Source organism: Aquila chrysaetos, chromosome 15 (assembly GCF_900496995.4).
Source record: "Aquila chrysaetos chrysaetos chromosome 15, bAquChr1.4, whole genome shotgun sequence".
Classification (NCBI taxonomy): Eukaryota; Metazoa; Chordata; class Aves; order Accipitriformes; family Accipitridae; genus Aquila; species Aquila chrysaetos.
This window is the reverse complement of record NC_044018.1, coordinates 22,768,987-22,790,912: the sequence shown is the minus strand read 5'-3', so window position 1 is coordinate 22,790,912 and position 21,926 is coordinate 22,768,987. Positions and strand designations below refer to the sequence as shown.

Sequence of the window (21,926 nt, the reverse complement as noted above, 5' to 3'; positions counted from 1 at the left end):
TATTTTTTTTTTTTAACTTTGAAACTATGCAACCAAATATAAAAATAACCATCTTCTGTGGAAAAAAACCCCAAACCAACCCAAACCCGCAACGGTTCCCTGCCGCTTTCCGGCAGCGCGCCCTCCGCCGGCGTCGCAGCCCCCGGGGCGGGGCGGGGCCGGGAGGGGCGGGGCCGGGCGGGGCGGGGCGGAGCCGCCTCCGCACGTTGCTCCTTTGCTGCCACCTGGCGCGAGAGGCGAGGCGGGGCGGGGCCAGGCCGCGGCGGGGGCGGGGCGGGGCGAGGCCGGGGCGGGGCGGGGCCAGGCGGGGGGCGGGGCCAGGCCATGGCGGGGCGGGGCCAGGCCGCGGCGCGGCGCGGGCGGGCGGCGGCGGCGTGGGCCGTTCGGGTGTGCGGGCAGCTCTTGCGGTCCGCCCGCGCGTTCCGGCGGTCCTGTTCGAGGGCCCTGAAGGACGTGGGTTAAAGCCCGGCAGTCCGAAAGCCTCCCCAGGTTTTCTGCAGCGCCCGCTTGTCGCCGCGCGGGGCTCGGAGCGGGCTGGTGGTCTGCGGAACTGACGCGCTCTCCGCCTTTGAAGATTCACCCCGGCTTGTCCCGAAGAGGACGGGACGCTCCCCTCTGTCACCCGCTTCAAAACGCCACCGACCCCGAACGGCGCAGCGGGGACGCCGGTGCTGGTGGTGCGCGGACTCCCGGCGCGGTTCCCGGCCGGTTCTGCCGGCCCTGCTGGCCAACCTTGGGGTGCCCGAGTCAGAGCCCCGCACCGTGGCCCCGGCGCCCGCCGCGCCTCCCCCGCGTCTCCCCGCCCGCGTCCCCCGTCTCCTCCTCGGCCTCGAGGGTCCCCGGGCCCAGCCGGGGACCGGCGGCCGCCGCCCAGCGCCCGGGGGGGGGCCCTGCCGCTGCCCTAAACCAGCGGTGCGGCTGGGGCTGCCTTCTCCTCCCCCGGGCCGGGAAGGATGCCTTCTGGTTTTTTCTGGAAAATACATAGCTGCGAGGCTAAGGTCAGGACTTAAACACGAGGGTATTTGTTTAGAAAGAGCCTGTCGAAGAGGGACACAGCTCCTCTCCTGCAGAGTGAGTCGCCGGAGTAAATGACAGCAGCGGCACTCTGCGCATCGCTTCAACGCTTTTCAAGAACGTTGCTATTAACAAATCTGTTCTCCCATTTAAACTGAACTCAGTGCTGGGAATCATTCAGGAATGGAAGATGCAGTGGGAGCTCGCTTTGCAAGTAGATACGGTAATACCGCTTAAGAAGATGTAGCAGGCGGAAGGCTGGTGTGGGACATGCGTGACACAAATCTGCGGAATTTAAATTCCCTTACCATTTCATTAAAAAAAAAAGCTTTTAAAGCAGTTACTTGAACATCTTTAGTGTTTATTTGTTGGTAGAACTGAAATGAGATCTGAAGCTCCCAAGGAGTCCCTAAAATCTTGTCATTTATCCCACACGCCTGAGGCTAGAGCGTGCACAATGAGTGTCTGTCATTTTTGTGGACTTTGCTGTGATAAATATAATGGCCCCAGCTCTCGTTTCTATTAATGCCATATTAGTGTCAAGAGGTCATAAAGTAAATTCTGTTTCCTATCAAGGTTTAGGAGCGTGGAAAATAGCAAAGCAATCACAGACAGCACATGGTAATTGTCTCCCTGTTTTCTGAAGAAAAACACAAAATGGAGAAGAAAAAGGTGGATTTGCTGAATTCTGATCATTACGCTGGAAACAAGTACAATGCTGTATTTACTCAGAGCATTTAAGGATAGATGATATCACTAGAGCATGTAATCTAAGCTCCTGCACATCACAAGCCATTAACGTTCACACAGTCGTTCCTTTATCAGCCTTCATCACTTGAGTTTGACTAATGCTTATTTTCAGAAAGCCAGTTACTGTGCTTTTGAATGCTGAAAGAAATGAAGAATTTGCTGCCTTTATTAGCAGCTTGTTCCAGTGACTAATCTCAGTCTTAAAATGCATGACTTTTCTGCAGTTTGAAGCAGTCTAGCTTCCCTTTCTGTGTTGCCTGTTACACTTTTCCTTGCTAGATTAAGAAGCCTATTAATTCCCAGTATTTCCTCCCTGGGAAAATACTGATATATTGTAATCAGATGACATGCCAGTTTGTTGAGTTTGAGGGAGGGTGGGCTGTGTGGGGATTTTTTTTTTACAAACTAAACAGATTAAATTATTTTTATGATCATCTGTGAGGTGTTTTCTGAAGTTTAATGTAACTTGCATGACTCTAAATTTGCTGGTGTCTTTTAAAGACTATAAATTGTTCATCAAAAATATCAGGAAAGTTTTTTTTAAGCCTAATTATACCTAAACTTACTTTCTTAGCTATTTTACATGTAAATACTTGTTTAAAGTTGTTTTTTCTTTTCATGATTCTTTTCATTCCATCAGAATATTCTGATTTGTTGGTGCTGAGATGATTTCCAAACTGGGCTATTTTAGGGAGAAATTAGTAAATGGATTGGACAATTCATTGTAGAATGGCTTTTTTAAAATTTTTGGTTTCTCAAATTTTTTTTTCTTTCTCGTGCAGACAGCATTTATCCAAAGAAAGCAATAGTAGTATTAATAGCAGTGGAGCTACATGAACCCAACATGGCACAAGAGAAGCCTACTTCTAGAAGGAAACTGCTGTCAAGATTTTATGGAAGATAACATCTACAGGTGGTGAGGAGTATCCTTTGTCCTCTCTACTCCCAACTAGGATGTCCACTAGTACCCTGGCTACTCCATTTTCACTCTCTCTGACTAGCTGTACTCTGCCAGTTAGCATCAGACTCCAGTAACTGATCCTTTATTAGTGCTTTGAAAATCCATTTAAGTAAATCTTGAACTGCCCTGTGTCTTCTCTAGGTGGATAAACACAGCAGATGCTTAATTAATGTTTCAAGAATAGGAACAGCAGATTTTTTCCAACCCCAAATATACTAAATGATGTTACTTTCCTCGTTCGAGTTACCCAGCATGGACTGAAACCAGGCAGGAGCAAAGATGCCTTCAGCAATGTTTCCGTTTGGGCATTGCCTATGTTGGTGGGCTGGAGCAGGGAAAAGAGGCAGTTGCAGCCTTGGAGAAGAAGATATTTTCTCATGTCACTTTTCATGTTGTGACAGTTCATCCTGATTTTTACCACAAATTTTCATTCTCGAATTGTACTTTTTTCTTCCTATATGAATCTAATATGGTTTCCCCCCACACCAGTATTCAGAAATATGTCCCAAGTGCTTATGCCACAAATCCTCATGCAGTCCTTGCAAATAAATGGCAATTTGTTCTCTAGAGAGAAGCCTGAGTGACTATGTACTTTTGTAAGATCTGGTTTACCTGTCTCGACTTACGTTCAACGAATGTACTGCTCACCCTCCCTGGCATACTATGACTGATTATGCATTATTGAAATTAAATTACATCTGCAATATTTTGTAGTGGGTTTGATCTGTTGATTTTTCTTTTTTTCTAAAGCATTAACAAGATCTGTGTATTACTACAACTCTGAGTGGGGTATTTTTTGTAATTTGAATGAAAAACAACAAATAAAATGAGAAAAATGTATTCTATGATTCAGCATTCTTGACGTTTTTATTTATTCATTTATGCCTCTGCTTGTCTTGTACCTTGTAATGTGTCTCCTGGCCATTAATTAAAATTACTGAAGTTCCTCTGTGTTGAGATGGGAACCTTGTTTACTTTCATCATGTATTTTCCCCCTCGCTGTATTATAAATCCCTGGGGTTACTTGTAGCTTCTCTTCACTTGCTTCTTCTTCACTTGCATATTATGTGGCAGCACTGGCAGTGGGAAAATGGAGGGAGGGTGCTGAGGAACCCTCCATACCCTGGCTGGGAGCTTGCTCATCCTGCTTTCCAGCAGCTCTTTTGGCCTAAGAAGAAGCTGTATTAAATCTGTTCTTTGTCGGATGGGGGACAGGTTTTTTATTCCCCATAAGCACTCTGCAAGTGGCTTTCAGTGCAGACTACTTCAAATCTCCCCTCCTCTCTACCCCCAGCTAAAATCCAGTTTGGGGTTTAAAAGGACTAGATCCTTCCAACATTTTTGCTGGCCTCCATGTGAACTGGTCTCTTAAGAGGGCCAAGACATCGCTGAGTACTGACCTATTGGTTTTTCAGAGGCATTGCCTAGGAGCAGCTCAACGTTTACGCTGAGTAGCCCTGGAGTCAGTTTGGGCTGGGGAGGAGAAGGTCCTGCTCCGTCCCAGGAGCCGGCCGTGGCCACCTTCAGCACCGCTTTCACGTGGAATTCTGCCTGTCTCCTGGAGCGTTCTCTCCCTACCCCGGCTCTTCTCCTGTTCCTCCCCGCAGGCTGGCTCCCCTCCTTCCTCAGCACGACCCAGATTTCTTCCTCAATACCTTTTTGCGTCATGGACACTAGACGGGAAAGCACAAAGATCCCCAAACAGACTCCCCGGCTTCCAGGTAGCAAAAGCTCCTCAGTTCCTTCCCAGTCTCTTCAAAGCCGGGAGAATCAAGTAGAGGGAAAATCCTGGTCTCCCATCCTGCCCCGTGCTGGGCCCTACATGGTTGCTGTGCCCTGGAGCTCCCAAAATCCAGCCAGCTTGAGCTGCCCCTTGCGCAAATGCCTTCTGTTTTGTTTTCCACACATGGCTCATGCAGAGCCGAGCTTTATTCCAGACATACCATGGAGTTCCTCAGCGCTACGGTGCTGGTGAAATGATTCTCACATTTTTTAAAATACAAACAAAATGTGTTTTCTTCCTAGGCCCGCTTACAGAGATGAATTCTTTTGCCTAAAAATGTCCTGCCAGATAATTTCACCAGATGCTGACAATCAGCGTGGAAAATTTGAGATTGAATTGCATTAACTTGTGTAAAGGGAATTTATCATTTACACACACACGTGTGTGTGTGTGTGTGTGTGTTTGCACACAAATGCAAGCCTGATATGCATAGTTGGTATAGCAGATGAAGCTGAAGGGAGGAAATGAAATTAAAATTAAAGCAAATTGAATAGCACAAGCACAGTGCAAGGAAATATTTGCAAAACTATACGACAACCTGAAATCCCCACAACTCTCTGAAAAAGAGTGAAATCAACACCACTGAAGAAAATTCTTGAATTTGGTGCTTTGTATTGCACCAACTGCTGATAGATTGTTTTGATGCCTTTTTTGCAAGCACTGTCTACAGGAAAACGTAGATTCCTTTGTTACAGCAACGTGCACTGACGGTCCAGATGTACCAACGCAGTCCCGAATGTAGTTTCCTTCTCACCTCATTTTATAGGAGTCGTAGCTCTCATTGCACCTGCCTTGCAGGTGCAGTTGCCTCCACTCATGTGGTGTAATGTATTTTGTTGTCAGGCAATGGCTGCTCAGCCTCAGAGGTTAGGAAGACCTGAATTTTCTCCTCTGCACCACTGCAGCATGCTGACAACATCTGGAACAAAACCCCCGTGGCAAGGGGACAAAGCCGGGGCCAGAGTATTCTTGGCTGAGAAGAAGCAGGCGCAGAAAAGAGATCCAGTGACTCCACAGGCTGATCACACTTTGCTTTTGAGAAAGCATTTCCACCCTCACCTACGCAGACACACTTCACAGCCCGTTATTCCCAAATATATCTGTTTGCTGTGATGGAGAGCTGTGACTCTGGAAAGGGAAATGTGCTATTGCGAATGAAATCTGTTCAGGAGTTTCTTACCGCTTGCAGGGAAAACGTACTCAGATAGAGCAATGGGTGGCAGTATGAACTTCTGGAACGCCGTTTTCGGAAGCGCTGGCTGAGCCTGTTCCACGCAGCAGCTGCGCTCCGCCACGAGCCAGGCAGCCCCGCAGCCCAGCTGCGCTGCGTGAGGGTGCAGCGACTTGGCGGCACGCCGCCCGCCTTTGGAAGGACACCCGGGAGGGCAGGCTGGGAAGGAGATGCGATGTATTCCTGTCGTTCCTCACGCTTTTCAGAACAGCAAAATGGGACCGCCGAATGCTTCTTCCCTCCCGTTTGACATATAGCCAGAAAGAACGGAAGAATTTAGTGCCTCCCCAGACTGTCCCTCCGCACGGTATTCAAAGGCATCCTTCAATCTACCTGCTTCTGTGTTTCCTTCTTGACCAAGAAGGGCGGGAGAAGCACATTTGTACTGGTTCATTATACTGGTTATACTGGTTCATTTAGCTAAATGTGAGAAACAGCGAGGTTCCTTCCAGAATAAGGTAAAATGAAGTAAAAAGGGTCAAAGGAGGTTTGGTTTTAAGCAGAGCTGCACAGGGAGGGAACTCCCAGCACCCCGGTAGTGTCTGTTTAGAGCAAAAGGGAAGAACAGTTACACCTTTTGAGAGCTTCAGAAAGGGGGGGCAGATCAGCAGAGAGAGCAGGGTGGTGTGACAGGGGCTGAAAGGGCTCTCAGCCCCTCTTCTGCCTCCTGAAATCCAGATCTCCCTGGGGACGCGTAAGTTAATGCAAGGAGAATTACAGCAAGTTAGATCCTATTTTGATTATAATCACCTTTCATTTTTAGCTACTGGAAATAAGCTTGTGACTGAAAAGCAGCTATTGTTCCCTCCTATCCATCTCTGACATCTCCCACCCACCACCCCAGGAATGATTTCCCCCATATATTTTACCTTGCGAACTACACCCTATCATGAATTGACTCAGAGTTATCGCTCATCTTGTCCCTGAACTCACCTAACCTTTCTTGACAGGTGAAAATACAACAGCAGCTTCACCGGAAGCCTTTAATCTTTCTTCAAAAAAGTCAGTGGTCCCAGTGTAGCATCTGACACTGGATAACAAGACAGATCATGACAGAAGATATTTACAGATACTCCATTTGTGACAATAAAGACAAATACTAAGCAGCTCACGGGCCAGCTATTCCGTCTGCTTTCCAGAAGAGAAAAGTTTGGTCCCAGAAAGAAGCCAAGGAAGGGTCACAATCCGTTAGGTCTCACAAGGTAAATGCCGTCCAAGTGAAACACATCACAGATGGCAAACGTGCCCCAGAGGCTTCCTACAACAAGTCTTTCAAGCGGCCATGAAGTGCTGCTGTCTGCTCCTCCGGTCTTCCTCTGCACGAACCCCATCCTTTCCTTGTATCACCTCCTCCTCCTCCGAAACAGTTAATTTGAGCGAGAACTGTGTAATCCCTGACTTACAACAGCTTTTTGATTACACTTACTTTGATATTTGGAGACAAGCGAGCTGGGAAATGCCAGGCACAGGGCACCTGCCCTCTACATGTGCTGTCACAGCTGGTACACACGTGGCCTTAAATGACCCTTCTGACTGAAGGGAGAGAGAGTCACGTTTATCTCCAGGTATTAGCCTTTTTTTTTTCCTTTGGTTACTACATTCAGAATGTAAAATCTGATGGAGTATTACAGCTTCTTACTAATTATTACAAATGAGGATGTTCTTGTAAATTTTGTTTATTCCATGTCACATTAAGTAAATCAATTGATAAAATGTATTCTGGAAAGATTATCTTGGGAGGATCTGAGTGGAGGAATAAAAGATCTTGAATTTGTTATATGGCAGTTTGCCTCAAAATGGTACAAATACCTGTCCTAATTCAGGCTGGAAGGTGTCAAAATGCATGAATTAGCTCGTCTGATGCACAGACTGTTTGCTTTCTGGCACAATGCATGTGTGTAATCGATTCGGGATCTGGCTGTAGAAACAGATACGTAGTCTGAATTAGCCCAAAAATGCCTTTTCAACCTGAAGCAGAATTATGGTAAAATCCTGTTTCAAATCAGCTAAAGTTATCATGTATTCCTAATCAGCAAAGAATACAGAACGTAGCGTTTATGTTTGTTTTGGTCTATAGGTTTGCCCTTTCCTTGGCCCTATTCTCCTCATCCTTCTTTTCAGCTTCCTCTTTCCATGACTTAGGCAAGCAAATGGTATTATCCTGAGACACATACATGCACAAACCAAACCAAATACAAATTTTTGCCCTTTAAAAAAAGTAAATGTATATAAAATTTACAGATGATCCTCTTTTATTTCTGTATGGATAAATATATACATATTATATATATACATATACATATACATATGTGTGTATATATATACATACACACATACAAAGCCACATAAACTCATACAAATATATAAATATAAACATTCATAAAATTCTAAATACCAGCTTTTTTTCTAAGATGTTGTCAATGCTTCATAAATTTATAAATATTTTACAAAATTTACTTTGACATCTTCAAATCCCAAAGCATAACATTCATCTGCTTCCCTTACTGTTCACTCATGATTTATTTCCTATCTGGCAAAACTGATTTATCACCTCTATTATGATTGGGTTTATGTCACTTTTTAATACTTAGAATCCTTGATTTTTACCAAAGCTAATTTCCTTTTTAAATTTGTTTGAAGCAGTCTATTATCATATACTCCTCAAGGATCTGCATTTAAATTGATTTGTCATTATTTTCCATTCCATTGACCTAAGCCTGTCCTCCTCAAATATTTCAGTGCCAAGCTTGGCAGCGAGCGTGATGAGGTTCATTTGCAAGGAGGTGAAGCAAGTATGGCAACGATAGGTGGCACAGCCCTTCTGACAAGCAAGCCCCTCTGTGTTTTTATGGATTGTCTAAATAGCTCACACCTATGCAGGCGAGTTAGTGCGGGTCATGAAGAATACAATAACCACGCTATAGCCACAAGGACTTTCTGGGAGATTTTGGCTGAGCGTGTTAATTACTTCTATGCCTGGTCAGGCTCTGAGCTTCCATGCAGCGGTAAAGGCGGAGATGATGTTTCTGCGGAGCAGAAACTTTCTTCCGCTTTTTCCCTTAATTGCAACATCTCAAGCAGCCCGGTGCCTGCTAGTAATAAAAAGGGATATGAACCTCGTATCGAGGAAGGAGCATTGCTGACTCAGCCGCTCTCACCAATTTTCGATCATTCCTTTATTTAGTATTAAGGACTTTTACTGAAGAACGGTCCAGCTTCGTTCCTTTGTGATCTGACAGACCAGTAATACACAGGCAAAGCAGCGGAGATCCAGCCGTGACCCTGAGCCCTCACGTCCCCCGGTGCTGAGGCCAGCTGAGGTACATGGGAGCAGGGCGATGCTGGGGGACCAGCCCTGGCCGCGGTCCAGCCTCACCTCTCGCATCCACCCGCCTGGTCACCTTCTCCTTCTGGGAAGAGCTGGGGAACAGCTCTCCAAGGCAGCTTTGGCAGGTGAATACCTCTTTTGCACTTGCAAATGGCCAGTTGCTTATAAATAGGATCGTGTGTCAAGTGAGAGGAGGGGACCGGTGGTCCGCACACATCCCTTCCAGAGCGTGTCTGCAGCCTGGATGCTGGGTGGTGGCTCCTGCGGCTGCCAGGGGATTCTGACATGTGGATCACATCTGCAAGGTCGCACAGGGTATGCTTGCTACCTTATATTACTGAGTCCTTGGCTAAATAGGTTTTTCCAGGATACGCTACCCTTATCCAAACAAACAAAAAAAAGCTAGACTTTTGTGCTCATTATGATAATAACCTCCCTCCAGGGAATGGGGAAACGATTGCATTAACAGTTCATAACAACCTCTTTGTGTTGAAACAAGTCAGTCTTTTCTTGATCCATTTTCTGAACTCTGTTCACTTAGGTGGTGCTTTCTAAATCTCTTGTAATCCTTGTTACTTTCTTCTGAATTTCTCCACATGCTTCTCAATTCCTCCAAAACAGGATATAATACTCTAACCAAAACCTTACAAGTACTGAACAGCGTGAAGCAAGAACCTCTCTGTAGCATAGAGGTGCCGTCCCTACACCCCCCCGGAATCTGGCTTGCCACTTTCTCAGTGGCATGATTGAGGACTCGTTCAATGTCACTTTTAGATATCCTGAAACACTTCTGCCTCCCTCACTTGTTCACATTTTGTCTTTGAGCATTTGCGTGAGATTCAGAGGGTAATTTCTGCCATCTCAGACAGGACTTGGGTGGAAGTGGCGAAGTTGAAGACATCAAGATTCAGAAAGTCCGTATCCCACCACCGCCCAAACATGCCGGTCTGATTCCTAAACGCCGGCAGCCCAGCACACAAAAAGCATCCTGCCCTCTGCCCCAGCCCTGCTGTGGTTCAAACCTAGGACAGAGACATGCACAGCCCACAGCCGAGTCCTGGAAGGGGCTCAGCCTGTTCCAAGTCCTTAGACACTTGACATACAGCTAAATGCAGCGGCCGCGGAGGCTGCTGCGGAGCAGCCTGGGCGGAGGAGGACGAGCCATGCCTCAGATACCCGCGTTTGGTTTTTATGGATCTGAGGACTTCTTCCTTCTATGGGTAATTTGGTTTAGCTTGGCTTGCAATGTCAAGTCCAATAATGTGTGCGCGCCACAATTTAAGATTGTGTATACATGCACGATTACACAGCACAACAATTTGTTAAGCCACGCTAATTTAATGGTATGCTAATACATTCACTATTAGATTTCCCCTTCCTTTAAGAGCGTGTGATTTGGCTTGTGTTGCTTTAGCATCAGGTTGACTCTCATTTAGCTTGTGATCCACCATAGCCCACGTCTTCTTTGCTCTACTTTTTCTCAGATGGCTATTCTGTCACATCTGAGCTTGATCACATCTTTTCAGTATAGCATTTTGCATTTTTTCTTCACTGAATTACATCACATTGGATTTAGAAAGTGTATCCATTTTGGGGGGCTCACTGTGAATTTTGATCATATCCTCTAGAGAACCTGTAACTGCTCCCAGGTCCATATCATCAACAAATGTTATATTTTTTAGTAAATCAGCAGTCGTCAATGAAATTACTGACTAGTACTGAGAGCAGGTTAGATTTTTGTAAGATTCTTCCTTTCCCTCCCACTTCAAAAGCCCTTCAGGTTTCACAATGGGTCAAGGATATATGTATATTTAAAATAGTATTTTCAGCTGCATCAGATTTAACTTTACAACAATTTTATTTAGACAATATTTTCCTAGTTTTATATAAAAATGTTACACTGGAACTGTATCAAAAGCCTTAATGAAGTGAAGATCTATCACAGCCTACTGTTTTTACCTAATCCATTAGGCCATTCATCCTGTCAAAGAAGAACATTAAATTGGTTGACATGATAGGATGTTGGCAAATCAGTGTTGCCTAGTTTTTATCACTGTATTATCCCCTAGCTACTTATAAATTGATTGTTTAAAAATTCACAGCAGAATCTGTCCAGGGATTGTGTTAGGGCTGCAATAGGTTATGTAAGGCACTTGCCTACATATCAAAATGTTCACACTTCAGCTGTGCTGCTACAGTTAAAACAATAACGGCCTTCCACCAACCCACTGCTAGTGTCAGTGCAGTTCAACTGGAATAAAGATGCTAATTCCAGAACATGTACTCTGAACCTGATTATTTGGTTCAGCAATTGAATTAAAATATGCCACATCTATGCTCCAGCTTTACTGACCTTACTAGTTCATCAGCAACGACTGTCCTCATTTATATGGGCATGCCTATAATAGTAAGGCTGACGTGCAACCATCTGTAATAGTATTGTACAAGAAACAGCTTGCTTGTTAGTCCTGAGATCCTCTCCAGACTGCAGGAAGGATCACTCTATTTTAGGGACCTCATGAAGGCTAAGACAAGCTAAATGGTTATTGGAATTTCAGTTAGAAGTGATCAAGGCCTTTCTTAGTTGTAAAATATCAGTTACAGAACTGCTGTGAGTAATGCTCTAGGTCATAACATCTACTGTTAGGAGACAGACAAAAAGAAGCGCTAAGCTGCTTTAATGACCTCTCTCTAAATTTGTTTTCATTAGAACTGCTGACAGATAGCTGGACAATTTTGAGCCTTCCACAACAGGTATTAAAGATGAAAATTCCTTTATACAAATAATGAGCCAGCGGAGTACTGAATCTTTAATTTTATAGGTCTTACTGCCAAGACCTTTCACAGCTTCTTCGTGCACCACCTGTCCACAGTGTACCTAGCATCATTCATTAATTACGGAGATGTCAGCTTCCACCTCTAGTTGACTCATGATGCCAAAATTCATAATCTCTGTTTTAAATTTTCAAACAAACATCTTTCTTGGACTCCCTCCCTTCTTGGGAAGAGATCCCTGAGGGTGTCTTCCAACCCACTTCATTATCCTCTCTTCTTCTGATGGCTATGAAACAACTGACAACTGACGGGCTGCTGGGATGCTGCAACCACCGCTCTTCATTTTAATTAATAGCATCTCACTTTTTCCCCCAGTTTCTCTCCTGTACCGGCCTATCTGTTGTTTCTTACCTGATGGCTGGGTTGTAAACTCTTTGTGTTAAGGGAAATCTTTTCATTTTGTAAATGTACACTGTTGTCTTGGAGCACAGCGAGGGCTCCTAAGTGTTACGATAGTATATATAATAAATGAGCAATAAAAATCCAATGATTCAAGCAACTAAGCACTTTTCTATGCCAAATAAATTTCTGGAACTTCCTTTATTTAGACTCAGAGACTCCACACATCTTTGTTTCATGCCTACCATGGCTTCTATCTTATCAAGAAGTGTGGCCAATGCAAAGTATCGATCAAATTTTCTGCTGAGATGCAAAAGCCATTCCCAGAAGGAGACTTGTCTGCCCTGGAAGGAGCTGAAAAACATAAACTGGGCTAAAAGTTCTTTTTGGCTGTTCTGTTGCAAACAGCAAAAAACGCACAGAGAGGTGCTCCAGGATTTACCTTTCCAAAACAAATTCTTTCAGTTACTTCTGCCCAATAACAACTGCTTACAAATAATTCAATTTTGGATGTTTCACACGCAAAAGAGGCTATTTTGCTTTCTGTTAATGACACGCAATGGTCTGATTCAAAATCAGTGCATGATATTCTATCGTATTAATGACAATAAATCAAAACACACCGATAGCATTGCATAGCTGATCCGGTTATTTGCCAAATTGCTTCAGATTTTAAATGTGTCTTCCTCTGAATTCAGATAAAACCCTATCAAAATTATTTTATTGAAAATTAATTTCCTGACACTCAAAAGGTTACATGTAATAATTTAGTGTGGTCTACCAATTGTCTGATTGGAAATGGCATGTTTCAACTAATGCAAAATTTAAAATGTAATAAAGAGTGTACTCTATTTTTCTCAAAAAATTTAATTGCAGAATTATTTACAGGAGATGAACATAAACAATACATAAACCAATTGAGAGAGGCAGCTTCATAAAAGAGCCATGGGGCAAAATAGTGAAGCACATTTTCTTACAATCAGCTGGAGGTGAGTAGAGAACCATGAAAAAAGAATAACTCAATAATAAAACAATTCTCAAATATGTCTTCAAAGTAACAAATAACATTCTGGTAAAGAAGATATTACTGAGAAGCGAGAAATTATTGTAGCAATGAAACAACATACTGTACATTCAATTTAGGTATCCTGCATGCTACTAAATAGAATTTATCAAAAGAACCATAAAAGCATGAGAAAGAGAATTACATAAAATAGTTTAATTCTAGTGAAGTGTAGCTTTATACAGATGGTGAATATTTGGCACTCAGTTCATCCTCATTGTTGATATGATTTCTTATGTATATATATTTATATATATTTATATATACTTTTAATGATAACTAAACAGCTAGTTTCCTGGTTCTAACATTCCTTGAAATTCTATAGGAGGCATTTAATTTAGTCCTTAGGCCACACTTGATTATTTTGGCATGTCACATGGTGAATGAAAGTATGAGTTTTGCCTCTGTACAGAAAATCCTGCACAGTCATAGTGGCTTTTCTTCAGGAAAGAACAGTTCTAGAGCAGTATAAGTCAGGCTACTTGAAAGGGAAATTTTCTTAATTCAGGAAATTAATATATAAATTGAACTAAAGAATAGATACACGCTGAGCCCTTTTAAAATGAGATGGCCATACTATTAAACCTCCAAAGGGTAAATCAAAGCATGGATATGAGCATGTGGATTCCACGGGTAATTATAAACATAGCTAGTATTTCTTTGTGAGGACTATAATCAGAGAATTGAACCTACTACCAAGCCCTCTGCTTGATTGTGACCTACCTGAAAGGAAGAACTATATCCCACAAAGTAATTACGCACTCGCTAACTTGAACGGTGAGTCCTTCCTACCTCAGCAGGACTTGCTGACTCAGATATTGATCTGAATTATACTGATCCAAATCTGACATTTCTTTCTGATTTCAGTTTCTTAGCACTGATTCTAATATGACCGACACCAGAACATAGCCCGAAGCTCTGCAGTAATTCATCTCACAAATAAGAAGCTTGTATGACAGTTCAGCTTTAGGAATGGCAAATGCTGTGTTGAATGAAAGAAGAGTAAGGGAAGGAGAAGGAAAATCCTCACTAACAGGCTGTGTTGGTGAATAATGACCGTATCTTCAAATAATCCTCCCCCTCGTTTAAGCTTAGGTGAACGTATCCACGGTTTTGTAGTAGAGAAGTAAAAAATCCTGCCCAACAAAACCAATTTAGAAAAATAACAATTTGGCCTTAATAAAATAGAGCATTAAATTGCCAGTTGATGAAAACTGTTCTGTGTTTGCTCAGTCAAAGAGCAAGCGGTGTAGAGGTACTAATTTACATTATCTATGATCTGACTTCAAAAGCCCAGTTCTGTTTCAGCAACGAAGGGTAATGGGAGAAACACCCATGTGTGGAAAGGTGGGACCGTGAACATGCAGTCTTCTTCTGCGATCATCATTTATGAAATGCGATACGCATGTAACGAGAAGGGATCTGGAACATGGTTTTTAGCTATAACGAGTGCCCTGGCCTCTTGCAGCTATTAGAATTTTATTTCGTTAAGAGGAGCTGAATCAGCCTAAATATGCTGGCCAAATTCTCATTTGGGCAAGTTTCCATTTCAATTTCAGTTTTATACTTGCTGTCCTGAACAGCCTATTATGTAGTTAAACAGCTGCAGCACTACACCATAGAGGTAGCTGCATTTCAGAGATAAATTAAGCGATTTCTGTGTATACGGAGGGCTTAATTCCTGCCAGGAGTCTGCGTATGCATATGAGCATGCCATAAAACAGCTGTTCCCAAAAGATGGTCCCTGAAGGTGAACACGGTGAATAGTTGCAGATGGGCCGTGGGGCTGCACTAGGCAGAGAACCTGCCACGGCCGTCGGTGCTGAGGCTGAGCTGCAAGAAAGTGGCACGGCCTACAGGAACGAGAGTGTTGACTGTGGTTCCCGAGTCCAACTGTCTGGGACCGTGACACCGAAAAATTGTCATGTGTATGTATGGATGCACATAGCCTCTTTCTGTTATCTGCAGTATGAAATGGCTGCCTCTAGTCTGCCGATCCTGCCAGCGCAGAGAGAGGCGTCCCCGTTGCTCTGCCAAAGAGCCCTTAGGGTTAGAGCCGACTCTCAGGAACGAGCAGCTGCCCAAACCGAAGCCTAGTCCTTACGCCTCAGTCCTGCGCCCCCCCCCGCGTTACCCCTCGCGCTAGCTGGGCCGGAGGGCAGACCCGGGGAGAGAACGGGGCGCCGGGCAGTTACGCCGCGGGGGAAGGCTGCTTTCGCAGCGCGTGCCCCGGCTGGATCCGGCCCCGCCAAGGAAGCCGGCGGGGGGACGCGCTTGCCGAAGGAGACACTGGCCAAGATCCCCGACCGGGGGGGCTCAGCTGCAGGCGCCATCAGCCCCCCCGCCTGGCACCGGGCAGGGCTCTCCTGCGGGGCCCTCCCGGCGAAGCTCCTCCACCACAGGCCCCCTCGCTGCCGCCGTCGTGAACGGAAAAAGCAGAGGTTGTTCCGGAAACTTAACCTGATGCTCTTCACTCCCTGCCTACACCCTGGAGGGGCGGTACGAGCGTCGCCCTTGCCTCTGCTTTCCTCAGGTCTTCCTCTCGGTTCAGCGAGCCTTTGCGTCTCCCGTGGCCCGGGCTCGGACCGTGAGGGTCCCCCCGGACGCTGGGGGGGGGGGGGGGCGTGGGAGGAAACTCCCCGGCAGCGCGGGGACAGGCGGGGGATCCCCCAGCGCCCCGCCGGGCCGCCTCGCCGGGCCGCGGGCAGGGTAACCTGCCCCGGCTGCCGCCCGGCCCGCGGGAGTTTGCGTGTCGGCTGATAAAGTGCTTGGAGATCCTTCCGGATGAAAGGCACCGTATAAACCTAAGCGTCGACCCGTCGTACGCCGGGAAGCACCTCTCTGGACATTAGGGGTTGTGCTGACGTTCCTCACCTCGAGCGCAGCTTGCCGGTAAGATGCTCCGGGAACGGTAACGGGAGCCGCGCTGCTTCGCGTTTCATGTCCGCGCTCGGCCTCGCGCCGAGGCCCCCGCCGCTCGGGGTGCCGCAGCTTTTCGGAGCGCGCGGCCTGACGCCCGCCGGACCAGCGCCGGGCCTCGAACTAATGCGCGCGAAGCAGCACGCGGTGGGTCAGCCGCCGGCGTGGCCCCCGACGCCGCCGACGCCGAGGAGGGCGCCGAAGCCGCCGAGCGGGCAGGGCGGGCCCGGCACGAGGCCTCGAATGCGAAGGGCCGAGCGGGACGGGCTGGCCCGGGGGGCCGCCGCCGCCAAGGGTGCCGCGGGGCCGGGGTGGGCCCGCGCGGGCAGGAGCTGGCGTGGAGCGGCGGGGCTGCCGGCACGGCACCTACGGCACGCCGTCGCGTAGCAGGTCTTTCTTCTCCCTGCAAAACCAGCCGGCGACCGAACGGTGCCTCGCTTTATACCAACGCGGCGCTGGAGAAGGTGGAACTAGAATGCTAACTGACTGATACAGCGGGACGTGGGCTTACTTTAAAACAAATAATTTCCATTGTATGAAATGTATTTTTTATATGTGTATATATATATATGAAATCCACACACCTTCCTATGCACGCTTTAATTCCTTCCTGATGGATCTCAAATCGTGACAAGGTTTAAGCATGAATTAAAATGTCATTTTTTGGTATTAAACTGTACAATGTTATTAGTCTTTGCACGCTGCCAAAGGCCATTCTAATCAGCTCGACAGGAAATAATAAAACACTTCATAATGTACTTCACCAATTTACAAAGAATTTCAAATCTAAAAAAATGTACAAAGCAAAAATAAGTATGGCAAGTATCAACAGTTTTACCAGTCAGGTCTTTTTCTTTATTTAAATTTTCAGAATTCTGTTTATTATACTTGTGTCTTACAGGCAATGAAGAAATGAACAGAGACTTTCTATAATTTTCATCTCTTAAAATAAATATTAGTCCAATTAGTATTTAATTAAACACTAGATTATTTTGCTATATCCAGCTGTTCCATGTGGGTCTACACCATGAAGTCTCTAAGTAGAAAGCACTCCACTTTCTATCTTTATGTTTATTTATGTTCCTCCTACACTGGTTTTGAAACTGAATTTTATTTTTATGATGTGGGGTCGGATTACAATTGATCTGTTTGTATGTTTATTAAAATACCACATGCTGTGTCTCTCATGTCAGGGACTGAAGCAATTTGATTTTGATTTATTTGCAACACAAGTATGATAAGCATAATGTTATTCTTCTAAACTAACCAGATGTACAATATGTAAATAGAAATGGCTTATTTGCCTTTAATGATAGAATGTTACCTGTACAGTAATTTAATATATTGCACTTTGAAATGTAACATGCACAGATAACATATTATCAGATTTTTTCAGTAGGCATCTAGATTACTTTTGATTCTTTCTTTTTTTTTTTCTTTTTTGGAACAAAGGTGGAACAAACAGAAATCATAGATATCCAAAGCCTCTATTGAACATTTTCTCATAATGGCATGGGAAATGTAAAATACAGGGTTGGCATCATTCATGCAGGCCTATTTTTGCCTGAGAACATCAAATAAAATTTTAACATACTAAAAACCTATCAAAATGTGGGTTTAAAATTAAAGACTTATACAGATGGCTCCAAGTCAGCATTATTAGGTCAGCTGGGATCTATGCTTATCTGTAATCTGTTGTTTTTTACAATTTGTCTTTATAAAGTCTGATTACCGGCAGGACCAAATACAACTTGTCTTAATCGCATGACCTGCTGCTGCAGGTGGGCGTTTTCAGGCGAGTAAGTCAAGTGTGATTTCTCCTTGAAGTGTACAGGAAAATTAGATAAAATGTATCAGCTGCCATGTATATATATATATATATATTTATAGGGAGTGTGTGTCTGTTTTAAATTTCTTAAATCTAGGAAAGACACTGGCTTTAGTTTTGTGTGGATATTTCTAAATAGCAGCTCCACTTTAAATAAGATACAAGTTTTCAAGACTAAAGATGCCAGTGTCTGCAGGTACATTGCTATTTAAAATAGTACAACAAATATAGGAAGTAGCATCAATATTGTACACTACCTAGGATTCAGCTCTTTCCTTAATAGAAAATGCCTTGAAAACACGAGGGATGGGAAATATAATGTTTTCATCTATAGAAGAATATTTCTGGGATTTATTCTTTTTTTTTTTTTTTTTTTTTTTTTTTGCATTTTTGAAGGATATACATTCGTCTTGGTTTTTGCTTCCAAATAAAGTTTAAGGCTACTTGGTAAAGTATATACCAGATATCAGGCTCAATTTACAGGGTTTTCTCCTCACAGAAACTTCTCAAAGCTTCATCTCTTAGGATGCCTATCTTGAAGCTAAACATGCTTTATCAGCTGTGCTCCAAAGACAGAACTCATGCTTAATACTACACACTGTAGGAAAAAGAGAAGGAAAAAGAAAAACAAAAAACCCCAAAAGAAATCAGATTTGAAGCAATGTCAGATCTGCATAACCTACGATACCTCATGTTTTCAGTCATCCGTCAGGCTGCAGGGTGGGTGGGATTCGGATTTAAAGTGCTCATCAGGTGAAGAACCAAAGTGCTTGAGTATAATTAAATAGCTGTTCTGCCTATGGCTAAATACATTGCATTTGTTAAAGCAGGTAAACAGGGGATGCAGTAGTTGGGGCTGTCTGTCTCACTGGGTTCAGACTGTTTTGACCTAAAGTAGTGTTCAGTAGGATTCAAACCTCGGAATCGGGGGCTGTAGGTTACTCATCTTATTGCGTCTTCACCTGAAGACTTCTAAGTGCTGGGTTGCTCGGTTGGCTCTGGAAGGTAGGTGAAGTGGAATAATTCTGTCTTAATTTGTTTTAAATTAAAGCCTCTTGACTGTGGTAGTTACCACTTCTCTCTTCTGACAATGTGAGGCTTGAAAATATATTATTTTCCTTATATTCCATGGCTGGAAATCATTTATCTCTTGAGTCATGTTTTTTTTAATGTCTGAAGCAAGCAAGAAGCTTATTCTTGCCATAAATGATACTGCATAGAAAAATAGTTCTAAAAAAAAAATACAACTGTAAACCACAGTTCACCTTTACCTTAACATAACCATTTAAACTTAGATATACTTACCACTCACATTCATATTTCTTAAACTGTTTACAACATCACAACTGGCATTTTAAACAAGCAAGATTTTTTTTTTTTTTTCTCAAGGATACCCTGGAAACTCAATTGATATAACATTTTGAGAGTTTGAAATATTACATGTAGCACAGCTCTTGAAATGAAAGAGAGAAGGTTTATAAAATAAATGTTAACACGTAAAAGAACTGTTAAAAATGCAATGAGTGTTCCAAAGGAGCGAGTATAACTTTTTCTTTACACATCTTGCTACAGAAGATCTAACTTTTTAAGGCTTCCGTTTTCCTTTCACCCATCACTCAAGTCCTCTTGCATTATAATTTTGCTTAGGTTTCAGAGTGTCGTTATACTGCTAACAGCAAACGTTTCTCAGTGGGCATTCCCACCACCACCACCAGACTTGAATGCTTCTTGGTTTCTGATGAACTTTGGAGTTTTAGTGGCTGGATATCCCTGTTCATCTCCAGAAACTTGACATGACATGAGAGGCCTAATGTTATTTTGCAGTAACAAAGATGAGAAGAGTGGCAGAGCGCATGGGTAAATATGTTAGCTGGGTTCTAGGAAAAGAAACTGGAGGTCAGAGAGATAAATGGGTTCTTTCTTTCCTGCTCTTTACATTTGTAGCACCTTCTACTTGGATTAGCTAATGCCTCTAGTGAATGGTGAGATGCACCCATTTATAGTTTGTTATTCTTATCCCTAATTATCACACATTTTATAAAAATATAAATAACAAAAAAAGTAAGCTGGGTTCCATCTCAAGAGGTGTTTCTTGTTGTCCTCTGAGAATATATTGGATAAGTCAGGTCTCGACAAGCCCTATCCATTGTAGCTGATAGTAAGTCAGACAATAAATACAAAAAGAAGTCGTTCTTGCGGTGAGCTCAGCAAATTCTGAGGAAATCAAAAGCATTCCACTGTGCTTATGGCACAAAGAACACAACAGCAAGGGCATATTTAGTGGAGAGAATGAGACAAAAATTACCAGGTAAGTGACAAACTGTACAAGCATTTTGTTTAAAAAAGGAACTCTGCAGCATTCTGTCTTTAAAGCCGGGTTTGAGCCTCTGGGATATATATCTCGATGCTGTCTGCACGCTCTGTGGCTGAATTCTGCCGGAAAGAGGCTGCTCTTTTAGCAGCCATTAGCCGTCTTCTAGCTTCTTGTCGCTGTCTGTCGGGTAGGTCCAGAGATTTTTCTCTTGTGATAGGGAATTTTCCTTTTGGGGGCTTCTTTGGTACAGGAGGAGGAACCTTTCTTTCTTCCTGCAATAGGGTATTAAAACTGAGGGTGAACTGCGTGCGGAAGGTTCTGTCAGCAGAGCATGCAAATCGAAGACATGAAATGCAAAATACTGGTTACGTACATCAAGCATGCTCAATTTGTGCTCTCCAATCAGCTGACTACTGGATTACATGAATAGCTATCCACACTAGGGACACTGACAAAACCCTGTTGTTTCAGCAACCATTACAAATTCTGCAGTCCTATGCCTTAAAAAAGACTAGGCTTCCTTCTACTGTCCTTGCAGGTATCCTGAACATGCAATCTGCGTACCTCACTTTCATACGAATTTGTTTAATTTTAGCTGACACATTATTACATTCATTATAAACAGAAACACACACTGGCTCTCCAATAAGAATTCAGCGCATCTGTGTGGTCTGATCAAGTGAATAGACTGTCTAAGATTAGCAGGACAGGATTTTTAATTAAATTAATCATACTGAGTTTAGCCTCAGCTGGATATGAGATAGCAGCTGTGTATACATGTCTATTAGTTTAGTCTCCTCCATGAATTGCTAAATGGAAACATGCAAGCACCAACCAGAGGGAGAACATAGGGCTAATTGTTCTGCTTGCCAGCCTGGACGATTTTAAAGAAAATTATATTGAAGAATTATCAGATTATAAAGTGAGAGTCAGTAGATTTTGGTACAAAAGTAGCTGTAAATTGCTTTGCAGGTTTTAAATCAAGAATTGTTTTGAAGTATGAAATTGATATTTTACTCCATTTAGAGACTGTGAAATATCATATAAGGGCCTTAAAAAGATCATGTAGAATCACAGAATCACACAATAGTTAAAGTTGGAAAGGACCTCTGGAGGTGATCTCGTACAACCCCCGTTCAAAGCCCACTTGAAATTAGATGCAACTTTGAAGTTAAAGCAGGTTTTTCAACATCATATTTAATACTAGACTGAATAGCCCCAAAGACGGAGACTCCACAACTTCATATGTATAGTAGTGTTACTATGATCGATCTTTCTGCTATATCACTTCATATAGTAATAGTAATAGTCCAGAGTATGGGCTGTTCCTTATGGAGAACACAGTTAATATGATGCACAGCAGGATTCAAATAATACAAAAATCGAACTGATGCGCCTATGGTTTACAGACTCTTCATCGCTTGGTCTTTTTTTTTAAAACTAATTCTGAGTCTACTACCAAAATGCATTAGCCAAGCCTAAATAACTACAGTTATTTAAGAACATAGTTCTACATTCTCAACTCAACAGGAACAGTGCAGCAGCCTAAGATGCTATTCCC

At 43.6% G+C, this 21,926-nt stretch overlaps 1 protein-coding gene across 5 annotated transcripts in view; it reads right to left on the bottom strand.

Moving 5' to 3' along the window:
* Nucleotides 1-13,092: 13,092 nt before the first annotated feature.
* Nucleotides 13,093-21,926, bottom strand: part of DLGAP2 (DLG associated protein 2) — a 482,669-nt gene continuing 473,835 nt past the window's right edge. For all 5 annotated transcript variants that reach the window (XM_030037650.2, XM_030037651.2, XM_030037654.2 and 2 more), the window contains one exon: nucleotides 13,093-20,637. In XM_030037650.2, the coding sequence (XP_029893510.1) occupies nucleotides 20,419-20,637 (219 nt within the window). In that variant the 3' untranslated portion in view covers nucleotides 13,093-20,418. The remainder of the gene's footprint in view (nucleotides 20,638-21,926) is intronic.